The 15,941-nt window shown below is 37.1% G+C and overlaps 1 protein-coding gene across 9 annotated transcripts in view; it reads left to right on the top strand.

The window, feature by feature from the left end:
• The window catches only part of PMCA (plasma membrane calcium-transporting ATPase 3), a 1,183,542-nt gene that overhangs the window by 545,838 nt on the left and 621,763 nt on the right, over positions 1-15,941 (top strand). For all 9 annotated transcript variants that reach the window (XM_090387939.1, XM_090387938.1, XM_090387937.1 and 6 more), the window contains one exon: positions 3,689-3,795. In XM_090387939.1, coding sequence (XP_090244065.1) covers positions 3,689-3,795 — 107 coding nt within the window. The remainder of the gene's footprint in view (positions 1-3,688; positions 3,796-15,941) is intronic.

Below are 15,941 nucleotides of genomic sequence, written 5' to 3'. Positions count from 1 at the left end.
AAAATGAAGCCTCCAGACCTGTATACAGTACTCAAGTTGCGACTTAACCATGGCCTTATACAAAGGGATAATCACCTCCTTATCCCTGCTAGCAAAGTTTCTGTATATCGTTGACAAAACACCATGAGCTGTCCTAGCATGTCTGCACTGCTCAGAGAATTTCATATCTGACTGCTTAATTAACCCCAGGTCTTTTTCATTCAATGCTACCCTGAGTGGCGCCTCCGTAGCCAGGTGGGCAGGAGCAGCAGTGCGTAGCACATGCTTCTTGATTAGACCGGGGTTTGAGCCCGTGACCACCAAATACGGAGGATGCGGAAAGGTCAGGGAATGACCACTGCATATCCCCAGAGCAATATGGGCTTAGTTGCTAATGCTCCTAAAAACCAAATAACAACTACTACCCTGAGTGTAGTACCACACAGTTGATAAGTTACTCCGTGGTGGCTGCTACACATATGTGGTGACTTGCATTTGTCAATGTTAAACTTCAACTGCCATTCCTCAGCCCATCGACCCAATTTTCCTAGATCTTGTTGCAGTAGCTCACCCTAATTATTGTCATTATCCCCTCCCCCTGCCAGCCTTTGTATCATGTGCAAACTTTGATATTAAACCTGATGATATCATTATTCCATGAAGAGCAATGCCCATTGATAACTACTCTCTGGCTTCTTCCACTTAACCATACCTTTATCCATAGCAGTAACTTGCCCTTTCATGCCACATTGCCCCAGTTTAAACAGCAGTCTTTTATGTGGACCAGTATCAAAAGTCTTCCTGAAATCCAAGTATATGATGTCAAAATTATTTTTTGCAATGTTTTTTGCAGGTTACTATGATGCAGTGACCAGGTACGTACCTGGTCACTGCATCATAGTAACCTGCCAGATTGGTGACACAAAACCACCTCTTAATAAACCCATGCTGTTATGGCTGTGCAGATGGTACTGCATTATTTCTTTAACCACTGATTCCTTTATTTTCCCTGGAACAGATATTAAGCTAACATGTCTGTAATTACTCATATTGCCTTTTGATCCCCTTTATGAATTGGGGATACAATCAACATTTCCGGTCCATAGGAAATTCCTCTGAATCCAAGGATACTCTCATAATATTACTATAGGTTTGCTTATTTCCTTTGCTGCCTCCCTTAATATAATTGTATAGCTTCCATCCACTCCAGTTGCCTTTTTTATGTCCATGTTCAACAATTTCTCCTCCACTTTCCGTTCAGTTATCACAATGTCATTTAGTTCTCATTAGAGTTTGATATACTTCTGGCATCCCCCTCCCTAAAGAATCCTCATGTGTGAATGTTGATGTAAAATACCTATTCAGATTGTCTGCAACCTGAGCAGGGCCATCAACAGTTAACCTATAGATATCTAGTGGCCCAATATGATTCAACCCCTTCCTTCTACTGTTAATATAAGTATAGATATTTTTACTGTTTTTCTTTAAATTCTTTGCCAGACTTCTAATCTGCCTTTGCTTGCCTAACAGGCGCCTCCGTAGCCAGGTGGGAAGGAGCAGCAGTGCGTAGCACACGCTTCTTGATTAGACTGGGGTTCGAGCTCGTCACCACCAAATACGGAGGATGCGGAAAGGTCATTCAGGGAATGACCACCGCATATCCCGGAGCAATATGGCCTTAGTTGCTAATGCTCCTAAAAAAAAACAAATAACAACAAGCTTGCCTAACTTCCTTTATGACTTGATTACATTCCAATATCATTCATAGCCTTTTGTATAGCGGATATTCGAGAAGTTTAAGCTGATTGAGCAGGACAAGGTTTCTCAAAATGGAAAGTGGAATGCAATGTGCCATCATCGCACAACTATGGATGGGATTTCCAGTCAATGGAAGAAGGTCATTAATATACAAGAGGAAAAAAGTGGGGGGGGGGAGAACTGAACCTTGGGAGACACCAGCGTTAATGTCGAAGTTAGAAGACAGAGAGCCATCTACCATCACCCTCAATGGGTGATCAGAGAGAAAACTGGATAACCAATTACAAAAAAAAACAGTTGAAAAACCATAAGATGGAAGCTCTTTTAGAAGACCTTTCTACCAAACACGATCGAAAGCCTTTGAGATATCAAGAGCAACTGCTTGTGTTTCACCAAACTTTTCTATTTAATTTGTCCATAAATGTGTAACACAAGCCAGATTATCACCAGTGGATCAACACTGATGGAATTCATACTGGTGATCGTTGATCAGACGGAAGGTTTCTAGGTAGTTCTTACTCTTAATTACCCTAACACAGCTCGTGTTTATTTGTTTCATGATGATCCACGGTTGGGCTTGAAGGCCAACACACCTTGCTTTCCAGGCTGCTGCATGTACCAATGGTAGCTGTGCAAGAACCACTTTTGATCACTTTCAATCTTTTCATTATATTGCTATGTAATTTCCAGAAATTACTATAAGACTCTCCTTTCTCATTCTCCTAGTGCCAACCTCTTACTTTTCTGCAATTTCCTTCTAACTTTTCTCACTTTGGTTCTTAACACAGTCAAATCATGGTTCTACTAGGGAAAATGACCTTGAAAATTATTTTTTTCAACGCTTAGAACTCAGTAAAGCCTGCTATAAAAGTTTCTGGATCCTTTCTGTCTTTACAATAGCATTAAAAGTGTTCCAATCAGTCTAGATAACATTTTGAGAATTAAGTATGGTTTCAAATATGTCACTTTTGAGTGTCTGAAAAACATTTTGATACCATACATTTTTCAAAATGAGGTGTATGAAATTTCTTACCTACCAGTTTTATGTGCTTCATTTGAAGTATTTTCTCAACTCAGCAGTGGTTGTCATTGTACCAGCCATCATGGCAACATTAATTTCTTATCAAATGCAATAATGATTTTGTGCATATGGTAATAGAATAGTAGGTAGCAACCTGTTCTTGTGCACTCAACTGGCCAACCTGAGGCAGATAAAAATAACTCTAGTTCCTTGCCTTGATCATCAGAATTTTCACCACCCCATAATGGTGAATTAGCATTTGTACCGGTACCCACAATAACTCTCTCAGATTGTAGCATCTGATAAACCTTATCCAAATATTATTGTAGTGAGTATAGAGTCCCTAAATTAACAATATAAAGTAACAAAATAAACTTTTCCAAAATTACCAATTATTTCTGTATATATTTCATATGAATAACTTTTAAAGAAATAACTTGTGTAACAACTAAAGTGCTATTGCTAATATTCTGTTTTTCTGAATTAAATGAAGAATTTTTCTTCTGCTGGTTCAGTCATTTCTTGCCATTAGCCTTACATGTTTATGTATCAAATTTATAAACTCTTTTTTCAGATAAGAAAATATTTCTCTCACGGAATAATTTTGAAATAAATATACCAGTCATTGTGCTCTTTTTGTTATCTTATTGTTATATTAAAGGCTTGCAGGAAATTCAAGGCAATCAGTAAAAATTACTCGCTTTTGAAAGGAAGATATATTTTCTAATTTTTTTTTTCCGTTTTTAAAGAAAAGCAATCCTACTAACAAACAGCTCAGTTAATATGTAAAGAATAAAAGAAACAGTTTTTCATTATTGATAACTTAGTTTGCCAAAAATATATATTTATTTTTTAAAATTTTTCATCAGATTATTATTTTGATCATATTGAACCACTTTTAACCCAGTTTATTATTTTATATGATACTAGGAACTCATTTCAAGAGTATACCCAAATATGATAGCTTACCAGAAAATGCAGCTGAATTGCTTGTAAATGCTATTTCTATAAACAGTGCTTTTACTTCTCGGGTGTTAGTAAGTACTTTCATCTACTCTCTTTTTTTCTTTTTTTTTCTCCTTTCTTTTCTTTTATCTCTTTTAATTAACTGTAAGTTTAAGGACTCCTTATGTGCTGTGTTATAATAACTAAGTATATTAAAGTAGCACTTCTTAATTTCCAGCACTCGCCCCTTAATGAATCTGCTTGAATGTGATGAGTTATAGAAGACACATAGTTAATAAGAGTGAGAGACTTACTCGTACTAAATCATTACTGAAGTCATGGTTCAATTTAAATTTAAAAATTAAACATGAAATGTACATTCTATTCTACGGTTGTCTATTAAAAACCATAAAGGTGGGGATAACCTTAAATAGATTAATTATTAATAAAAAGCCAATAGTTGTGCACGAGCAACTTTTGATATTTGTCTTCCATTAGCTTTGTAAGAAGGGGAATGCAAACATTATTAATAAGAAGAGCTATTACCCGAGATGCAATTCAGAGCACGTGGGAACTTTATTTGTGCCAAGCCCCAAATAGGGGAGAGGTTGATTGGGAGTTTTGTGTTTAGCACGTTCAGTGACGTGTGTCCACGAAACCATTGAATAACTAAAGTTTCATTTTGGAGAATTTTATAATTAGATTCAAGTTTAATTATAGTAATAGCTGAATCAATCAGTGGATTATGATTGTGGGAATGGGTATACTGTGTTAATCTGTACTGGATAGGTTAGACTTAAAACTATTAAAATGATAATACCCACACGTATTAGAGATTTTGGAAATACCGACATGGTGCTCCCAATATAAGAGGCATTACAGTCAGTTTGGCATTGAATTAGATATATAATATTATTATAATCCTGTGTAGTGTATTTGTGTGTTGTTCTACACGAATTGAATTTCGAATCTAGTTTATTATATGATGGAAAAACTATGGTAATACTTGTGTTTGCAAAGACTTGCCCGAGACATTTCACAAATTGCCTGTGGTAAGGGAGAACGACTTGGGTTCTAAGTTTGCCATCATGACAATTGTTACGTTGACACAGGTTATTAATTCTGTTATTAACCTTGACAATGGTATTATTTATCAATTGTAGTGGATACTTCCTGGCTAAGAATTTTTCCATGAGGTATTTAAGTTCAACGCCAAGATCATCTTGTGTATAACTATATTTAACGGCATCATGGACCTGGTTAAAAAGAACCGCTTCTTTAATGTATAGAGAATGATGTGAATGAAAATGTAGAAATTTACTTGTGTGTGTTTTTTTCCTGTAAATCCTAGTACCTAATCTTGTGCCCACTTTATAGATAGTATGGTTTAAGAAATTGATTGAATTATCTATTTCCGTTTTGAGGGTAAACTTTAATCTCTCATGTTAAATGTGTCAATTAATACATCGATAGTTTCCTTGTTACCAATTAGAAGAATATCATCCATATATCTCATGTAAAGTCTAAGATTCGAGGGAAATGGTTGAAGCACTTTTTGTTCAATGGACGCCAAATAAATTTCTAACAACGGTGTTGATATACCTAGACCCATAGGGAGACTGTATACCTGTTCATAAATTTTTTCCTGAAAACGAAATTGTTTTGCTTTAAGTACGAACAACGTGAGTTCCGAAATACTACTAATATTTAAGCTAGTCCATTTAATCAAAGTGTCATCTGCGGTTAATAATTCCCTTAAGACTTGTAAAGCATCTTCTATGTGTACTTTCGTGTATAAAGATACAACGTGAAGGGATGCAAGGATATCACTTTCTGAAATTGATATGGACAAAAGCACATATGTAGATAAAATGGTACCCATTCTTTCAGATACAACAACAGATAAAATAAACGACATTTTTGATATTAATAAACTTAAGAATAAATTAGGCATGGCACTAAGAAGACTTAGAAGTGATAAGCAAATTTGTTTCTGCACCCTTCAACATATTGGCATAGCAACAATGTTCTCCCACGCATTTTCAGTATTGTTAAACTACATAAATTGAATTATCCTTTACGGCCCATTGTTTTGTTTAAATGTTCCATATATGCGAATTTATCTGCATTTCTGGTCAAAATCATTTCTCCTCTCGTGAGGTTTTCCAAATTTCTAGTGTATAAGACTGAACAAGCGCATGAACATATCGATTCCACCATTTCAGATAGCAATATCCTTGCCTCCGTTGTATCTTTATACACTAACGTACACATATAGGACGCTATACAAGCCTTAAGGGAATTATTAACCACAGATGACACTTTGATTAAATGGACTAGCTTAAATAATAGTTGTATTTTGGAACTCATGTCGTTCTTACTTAAAGCAAAACAATTCGTTTTCAGGACAAAATTTACGAACAGGTATACGGTCTCCCTATGGGTCTAGGTATATCAGCCCCATTGTCAGAAATTTATTTGGTGTCCATCGAACAAAAAGTGCTTCAACCATTTTCCTCTAATCTTAGACTTTCGATGAGATATGCATATGATATTCTTCTAATTGGTAACAAGGAAACTATTGATGTATTGCTTGAAACATTTAACATGATATATAAGAGATTAAAGTTTACCCTCGAAACTGAAATAGATAATTCAATCAATTTTTTAAACCTTATCATCTATAAAGTGGGCACAAGATTAGGAATTACAGGAAAAAAATACACATGGGTAAATTTCTACATTTTCATTTGCATCATCCTCTATACATTAAAGAAGTGGTTCTTTTTAACCAGGTCTATAATGCCGTTAAATATAGTTACACACAAGATGATCTTGGCGTTGAACTTAAATACCTCACGGAAAAATTCTTAGATAGGAAGTTTCCACTACAATTGATAAATGATACCATTGTCAAGGTTAATAACCCACGTCAACATAACAATTGTCATGATGGCAAACTTGGAACCCAAGTCGTTCTCCCTTACCACAGGCAATTCGCAAAATGTCTTGGGCAAGTCTTTGCAAACACAGGTATTACCATAGTTTTTTCATCATATAATAAACTAGGTTCCAAATTCAATGCGTATAGAACAACACACAAATATACTACACAGGGTTGCCTGCTTAGCCAGGTGGGCAGGAGCAGCAGTGCGTAGCACACACTTCTTGATTAGACCAGGGTTCGAGCCTGTGACCACCGAATACAGAGGATGCGGAAAGGTCAGGGAATGACCACCACATATCCCCTGAGCAATATGGCCTTAGTTGCTAATGCTCCTAAAAACCAAATAACAACAACAACAATTACACTACACAGGATTATGATAATATTATATATCTAATTCAATGCCAAATTTACTGTTAAACTACATAAATTGGATTATCCTTTACGGCCCATTGTTTCATTTAAACGTTCCATATATGCAAATTTATCTGCATTTCTGGTCAAAAACTTTTGTACTGCCTCTTAATTGGGAGCACCACGACTAAATTCGGCACTTCCAAAATCTCTAATATGCACGCGTATTATAATTTTAATAGTTTTAAGTCTAACCTATCTAGTACGGAGTTAACACAACATGCCCATTCACACAATCATAATCCACTGATCATTTCAGCTATTACTATAATTAAATTGGAATCTAATTATAAAATTCTTCAAAATGAAACTTTATTTATTGAATGGTTTCGTCAACACACACATCATTGAACGTGTTAAACACAAAACTCCCAGTCAACCTCTCCCCTATTTGGAACTTGGCACAAATAAAGTTCCCACGTTCTCTGAATTGCATCTCGGGTAATAGCTCTTCTTATTAATAATGTTCGCGTTCCTCTTTTCACAAAGCTAACTGAAGCTTTGTGAAAGCTTCAGTTAGCTTTAGCTTTTTATTAATAATTTTTAATCAAAGCTTTGCTTTGATTAAAAAGCTCACAAAGCTTTTTATTAATAATTAATCTATTTAAAGTTATCCTCACCTTTACAGTTTTTAATAGACAACCGTCAAATGGAATGTACATTTCATTCTTATGCACATATTTTAATGAGTTTAAATTAATTTCATATTTAATTTTTAAATTTAAATTGAACCGCGACTTCAGTAATTATTTAGTACAAGTAATTCTCTCACTCTTATTAACTATGTCTTCTATAACTCATCACATTCAAGCCGATTCATCAAGAGGTGAGTGCTGTAAATTAAGCAGTGCTACTTTAATATACTCTTTTAATTATTAAAATTTGTTCATTTTAGAGTGAATGTTTTAATAACTTTAGATACTTCGTATTTTTGAATTTCTGTTACACTATACCTTATACCTGTCAAGAAAATCATCAGATAACCTATAACAGTATAAGTTATCTGATGATTTCTGTAACACGTACGAGGGAGTGTTGAAAAAATCAGAGAGTTAGGATTAAATTTGAAAGAGTCTGGAATTTTTCCCAGACACAAAAGGAGAGAGAGAGAAAGAGAGAGAGAAAAAGGTGGTGTGAACCTTGTCAGTTGTCAGTGAGTTTTGCCCTGGAGAGATTTTTCAAGGTTCTGGGGGAATTTTGCCCAGTGTTGCTTGTATTTTTAACAGGAGACTGTTTTACATGAGAACATTCACTTAAATAGAAATAGTATGAGAATTTCTGAATCTATCAAGGCAATGTTAGGTGAATAATATTAGTATTATTAGTAGCAAATGATTCAAGAAAGCAAGCTTATAAAGTATCGGGGGGAAACCACCTGCCACATTTCCTCCAATAATTTGCTAGGTTTCCCCTGAATTTATTCAAACTATCCCCTCCACAACAACAGATGGAAGGTTCCAACAATCAACCACCTGCCGGCCAAAGGCAAACTTCAGCACATTTGCCTTATAACCATCCTTCCTCAATTTTAAATTATGCCCCACCATTGTTTGTAGTCTGAGCAAGAGGAAGAATTTCATCAGCACTAAGCTTGCTCAATCCATTCAAAGCCCTCAACATCTCAATCAGATCACCTTGCAGGTGCCTCCAGATGCTGCAATTTGCAGAACTGAAACTTTTCTTGACCATCCTTTTGTTCGCTAAATAATCTCATTGCCCTTCTTTGCACCTGTTCTAGCAGATCTACATCCTTCATAAAATGAGGCCTCTAGACCTATATTAGAACTTAAGATGCACCCTAACCATTACAGTGGGATAATCACCTCCTTATCTTTGCTAACAAAATTCTTGTGTATCATTGACAAAACCCCATGAGCTGTTCTGGCAGCCTGTCTGTACTGCTCAAGGAACTTCATATCTGTTTGTGCAATTACCTTCAGGCCTTCTTCATTTTCCAATATCCTGAGTGTAGTTCTTCACAGTTGGTATGTTAGTTAATCTGGGATTACTGCTACCTGTATGCCTACTTTTTCTAGATTTTGTTGCAGTAGCTTACCTTGATTACTCTTTTTAACCAGCCTGCCAGCCTTTGTATTATCTGCAAACTTAGACATTAAGCCTGATATACTTTCATCAGTATCATTAATAAATATAGAAAACAATAATGGGCTCAGCACTGAACTCCAGGGAATGAACTCCAATGATAATTAGTCCACAAAGTGCAGTATCCATTAATAACCACTCTCTGTCTTCTCCCACTCAATCATTCTTTTATCCCTAGGTAGATTTTGGTGGGTAACTGCTAATTTTGGGGGAGAGAAGTATATGGTTACAAATAATGCACAACAGCAACAAACAGCAGTGAAATTGAATTTTAGTATTTTTTCTGGGACATGCAGCAGCTTGGAAAGATGTGGGGGATTATAGTGCCTCCTCATGGGACAAGCAAATATATGAGCTATGATAGGGTTATTAGATGCAAAAACTGGCACACATATAATTGCCTATCCACTAATGCTAGTGCCTGTTTAGCAGTGTCTGTGGTAGCACAGACACTGATATCAGGCAGTTGGCTCCATCCTTTAAACTTGACGCTGATATCAGGCAGTCTGCTCCATCCTTTAAACTTGACACTGATATCCACCATAATTTCAAAATTTCATCAAACTGTCTTCTAAATATTTGCATGTTTTGAATGTTTCTGTAAAGTTTTCTTTACAGAAAATGTTTCAGGTTGTTTTAGTAAATTCAGTCATTTATTGCCTTTAAAAATTTACTTGAAGTGCAGGGTTATTTAATCTTTCATTAGAATTAATTTCTAATTATGTCTTTCTTCCAATAAATTAGATATTGATAAAGGTATATCAAGTTATATGTTATACGATTGCGGATAATATTAAGTTTGATTAATGATGGTAATTACAGTATACTTTTCAAGACTGATAAATTAGGCAGATGAGCTGAAAAGTAACAATTGAAATTTGACATTGATAAATACAGTGTGCTGCATTTGGGTAACAGTACTTCTTTTCATTCTCCACCATTCAAGGTAGTTGAGAATGAAGAGACCCAGGGTAATTGTACAATCCTACATGAAATCCTCTGAGCAATGCAGACAGGTTTCCAGTAGAGCTTGTGGAGTTCTTTTTAGTGATACGCTTCAATTTTTCTTAGTGGGCAGAAGGAGGTGATAATTCTGCTGTATAAGGCAGTGATTAGCTGCATACAAGTTCAAAAGTTCCATTTTAGGAGGATGTGAATTTGCTGGAATAGGTACAAAAAAGAAACCACTAAGATTAGTGAGGAGAAGAAACAAAAAGGTAGTCTTACCACAAAAACTTGAGTTCTCTGAATCAGGAATTTGATTGAATTGTTCATGGCTGGCTTTAATTGAATAGAATAAACTAAGTGCTGATGGATTCCCTACTCTTTCTTAGACTATGCACTGAAGGGGATATAAATTTTTGAAAACGTTGACCAAAGGATACAGGCCACATAAATTACATCATTGTAAATTTCTTCCCAAAACAAGCATTACAATTAAAAATAATTGTCTCTGTGAGTCTCAAATTGTTATACACTCATGGAAAATGATTATGCATTTTATTGATAAGAAAATAAATAAAAGAAACAACTAAGCACACTTGAACACTAAGTACAAATAGTTACAGCAGTGTTTCCTCAACGTTTTCGTTGTTGCGGTACACTTTTAAAGATGCTAAAATTTTGCAGCACACTACAATCACTATTATACTCATATATATTATATATGCATATATATAATATATATTATTAATATCTATAAATAAAAATTTTATATATATATTCACAAACTGGAACTTATTTCTGTTGGGTATATTTAATAATACATTTATTATTTGTCTTAAATGCTTTAATGTTCTTTTTTGAACATACATGAATTGCATGAAATTAGCATTAGCATTAGTAGAGGCATATGATGCAAGAAAGCAAGCTTATTCAGCATCAGCCAAAAAAAAAACAAAAAACCCACCACTCCCATTTCACCCCTCCGTTCGCTCGAAATACCTGTCCAGTTGAGCCTTAAATTTGTTTAGGCTATCAACTTCAACAACAAGTGATGGAAGTCGGTTCCACCAACCAACCACCCGCTGGCCAAAGGCAAATTTCCGCACATCTATCCGACATCCGTCCTTCCTCAATTTGAATTTATGCCCTCTGAGCTGATTATTCTGATCAAGAGGAAGAATCCCATTGGCATTGAGCATGCTCAAACCATTCAAAGCCTTATACACCTCTATCAGATCACCTCGCCGGTGCCTAGTCTCCAGACTCTGTAATTTGCAAAACTTAAGCCTTTCTTCGTAAGAGCAACCCTTTGTTCCATTCAATAATCTTGTTGCCCTTCTCTGTACCCGTTCCAGCAGCTTTACATCCTTCTTGAAATGAGGCCCCCAGACCTGTATACAGTACTCAAGATGTGGCCTAACCATTGCCTTATACAAGGGAATAATCACCTCCTTATCCCTACTAGAAAAATTCCTGTATATCATTGACAAGACACCACGAGCTACTCTTGCCGCTCGTCTGCACTGCTCAGAGAACTTCATATCTGCCTGCACAACTACCCCCAGGTCGTTTTCATTCTCCACCACTGTCAGTGTAGTACCGCAGAGTTGATACGTTGCTCTAGGGTTACTGTTTCCCATATGTAGTACTTTACATTTGTCAATGTTAAACTTCATTTGCCACCTCTCAGCCCATCTGTTCAACCTTTCCAGATCCTGTTGCAGCAGCATAGCGTCAGTGGTGTCCTTAACAACCCTGCAACCTTTGTATCATCTGCAAACTTGGACATTAAACTTGATATCCCATCATCAGTATCATTCATAAACACCGAAAACAACAACGGACCCACGACTGAACCCTGAGGAACTCCACTAATAACATTAGTCCACGTTGAGCAGTGTCCGTTGATTACCACTCTCTGTCTTCTGCCACTCAACCATCCCCTTATCCATAGTAGCAATTTGCCTCCAATGCCGCACTGCTCCAATTTGTGCAGCATTCTTCCATGTGCAACAGTATCAAACGCCTTTCTAAGATCCAAATATATAATATCAAAGTTATTCCCTGCATCCAGTTCTTTTGTGACTACATCATAGTATCCAATCAAATTGGTCAAGGCAAGACCTGCCCTTAACAAAACCATGCTGCGTCTGAGCTATAACTGAATTCTTGTCTAGACGATCCTGCAGTGCTTCTTTAACCAGTGCCTCCATGAATTTACCTGGAACAGAAGTTAAACTAACAGGTCTATAATTACTTGTGTCAGCCTTTGATCCTCCTTTGTGAATTGGGGTTACATTTGCACATTTCCAGTCTATGGGTACCTCCCCTGAGTCCAAAGAAGCTCTCATAATTATGGCTAGGGGTTTGCTTATTCCTTTGCTGCCTCTTTAATATAACTGGATAGATCCCATCCACCCCAGGTGCCTTTTTTATGTTTATCCTCAACAATCTCTCCTCCACTTTCCTCTCAGTTATTACAAAATCATCCAGCTCACTGCCAATGTTTACTTTACCTACATCATTCTCCTTCCTGAATAACTCCTCATGCGTGAATGTAGATGCAAAATACTCATTTAGATTGTTAGCCACCTGAGCAGGATCCTCAACTGTTGAACCATCAATATCCAGTGGACCAATCTGATTCATCCCTTTCCTTCTTGAGTTTAAATAGGTAAAGAACTCTTTTCTGTTTTTCTTTGCATCCTTTGCCAAGGATTTTTTCCTAGTCTGCCTTTGCCTGCCTAATCTCCTTTGTGACTTGGTTACAGACCAACTTATATCTATCATAGGCTTCCATGTCACCCATTAATTTGTATGTATCCCATGCATTTTTCTTCTCTGCCACATGTCTCATTAGTTCATCTGACAACCATTTAGGCCTAAACCTTGAACAATATTTCTTAGTTGGTATGTAAAGCCTGGTAGCCTCCAAGATTAGTTCCTTGAATGCTTCCCATTTTGAGTTTGCTGTTGGTAACATCATCAGTTGGTCCCACTGTATAGAATTTAAATACTGTCTCAGACCATCATAGTCGCCTTTACGAAAACAAAAACCCTTCCCTTTACCTCTGATGGTAGTTACCTCCTTGAGTAAATCCCACTTCAACACACTGTGATCACTGCCACCTAGTGGTTCATTTATCTGCAGATTCTTAATGCATGAAGAATCACTACTGATAATCAGATCAAGAGTATTGCTCCCTCTTATTGCCTCACAAACATGCTGATGTAGAAAACAATCATCCAATAAATCCACAAAAGCCTTGCTAGTGTGCGAGTGACCAACCCACAAATTCCAGTCAATATCTGGCAAATTAAAATCCCCCATTATAAGGCTCTCTGATTTACTGGCCCACTCTATTTCCCTGTACAATATCTTATTATACTCATCAGAGTCATTAGGCCTATAGCACACTCCTACTCTCAATTTTGATTTCCCTATGCTTATGTCACACCAAACTGACTCGACACTGCCCTGTCCATCGATGTCGACTGACTTCACTTCCTTGGACTTTGTGTTTCTTTACTAATAGCATAACCCCTCCCCCCTTCCTATCCTGTCTATCCTTTCTGTAGACGTTGTACTCCCCAAATTGCAGTTCTGCATCCCTTATATCTGTGTGACACCACGTCTCTGATATCCCAACAATATCTGCCTTTGATGTTTTGAGCAATACCTCAAATTCATCAAATTTATTTACCAAACTCCTAGCATTGGTGTACACGCAGGTATACATGCACCTGTTTCTATTCTTGGCTACCCTAACACAACCCATGTGTTTACTTGTACCGCAATGACTCCCAGCAGTCTCTGAAATATCCTGCATCTTGTTTTTCAGGCTTCTGCTCATTTCAATAGAAGCAGTGCAAGAATCACTTCCACCTCTGCCAGTGGCTACTGTTAACCTATTAGTCCTTGTATCCCCCCCAACTAGCAGTTTTCCGACCCACCCTACTCTGCCTCGACAGCATCAGCAAAAATTCTTGCACCCTTTCTATTTAAGTGTATCCCATCCCTGTAGAAGCAATCTCTCATGTTAACAAGTACAGTCCAGGCTGAAAAAAATTCTACCCCTTGAGCCTTGCACAATCCCTCCAGGGCCGAATTGATCGACAAGGCTCTCATCATATACTGCCTCCTATCGTGTCTGGGCAGAATTGCAGACACTTTCAAATTCAACCCTAATTCACGGCTTTTTTTCAACAGTGACCTGTACTTGCTAAGTAATTCCGCCGGTCTCCTACTCTTAATATCATTAGTGCCAACGTGTACAACTATATCACTTTTTGTGCCCTTAAAAGATGATATCCGCTCCACAACGTCATCAACCTTTGCCCCTGGCAGACAAATTTAAAAGAAAATATGTAAAAAATTAACATAATTATATAAATATTAAAAATATATATATAGAATTATAACATTTTAATCAGTGAGACGGTTGGGTTTGATGGGAGGCACAGTGCTTTAATACGAGGATTTATTGTGGATAGGCTTACTCACAGCTCCTCTCCTACCAATTTTAGTCTCTCTTTTTTCGTTTAATCTTGTTTAAAGCGGAAAACACTTTTTCTTGCAAGTAGAAAGTGGAAAATGGCAATAAAATTCTAATTGCCTTTTTGGAAATTCGTGGATATTCATTTTGATTCAAAATTTGCTAATATTAGTGTTATTAAATTGAATTTCCAGCGACTGGTCACTGCGGATCTCAGCCAATTCTTCCTCTTGTAGCAAATAGTTCTCTACCTGGCCCCGAGTGCCAAGCGATTGTGATCGAGCGTTTTTCTCTGTGCCTAAAGAGTGATTATCTAAAAGCGATTTAAAGTTATATTAAGTTCCTGTCCTTAAGAAATTTAATTTTTAATATCAGCTACTGTCACAAAAAGTACTTGTACAGAGCAAGAAAGAAAAGCTACCTTTCTTTATTTTTCATATTTCCTTTACTAACACTTACTACTCTATGCTTGGTCACATCGTGCACTGCTCCTGCCTCCCCATGGCAGGACCGGAAATCTTGGCAGAAAAGCTAATCTGCCAAGGGCTAAAAGGAGCAAACATGGATCAACATGCCTTTCCGCCTCTCGAGCCGACAAGCTCTCGGCCAGAGTTAAACAATGAGCATAACACGTCGCAACCCAAGAGGTTGAAAGCCACTTCCTCAGCGACAAATTGACCTGTATTTCTAATAATGCACTCTCTTGGAGATCAGCCTCTCGGTAAGCTCTCTCCATTTCTTGTCCAAAAACACCTGGAAAGTCTGGCAGGATCTCCTAAGACAGACAAGAGACTGCAATCAGGGGACCTACTAGTGGAGACAATAAACCATGGACATTCGCAGAAACTACTAAACCTTGCCAGGTTTGCTGGAATTCCAGTAAAGGTTTCTCCCCATGCAACCCTAAATACATCCAAAGTTATATCCAGCTGGGATCTTTTGAATGTCACGGAGGAGGAGATAAGGCAAGAACTTCAAGACCAAAATGTCATTGCAGTCAAAAGGATTGTGACTAAAAAAGACAATACTTACACCTACAAGGAACATTATTCTCACCTTCAATACACCAAATCTACCAACATCGATAAAAGCAGGCTATCTAGTTTTAGCATTAGCATTAGTAGAGGCATTTGATGCAAGAAAGCAAGCTTATGCAGCATCAGCCAAAAAAAAAAAAAAAAAAAAAAACCCACTTCCACTTCACCCCTCTGTTCGTTCAAAATACCTGTCCAGCTGAGCCTTAAACTTATTTAGGCTATCAACCTCCACCACAAGGGATGGAAGTCTGTTCCACCAACTAACCACCCGCTGGCTAAAGGCAAATTTCCGCACG

Source organism: Mastigoproctus giganteus, chromosome 13 (assembly GCF_048544385.1).
Source record: "Mastigoproctus giganteus isolate SK-2022 chromosome 13, ASM4854438v1, whole genome shotgun sequence".
NCBI classification, from domain to species: domain Eukaryota; kingdom Metazoa; phylum Arthropoda; class Arachnida; order Uropygi; family Thelyphonidae; genus Mastigoproctus; species Mastigoproctus giganteus.
The sequence above is the reverse complement of the archived record's forward strand: the minus strand, read 5'-3'. Positions and strand labels throughout refer to the sequence as shown.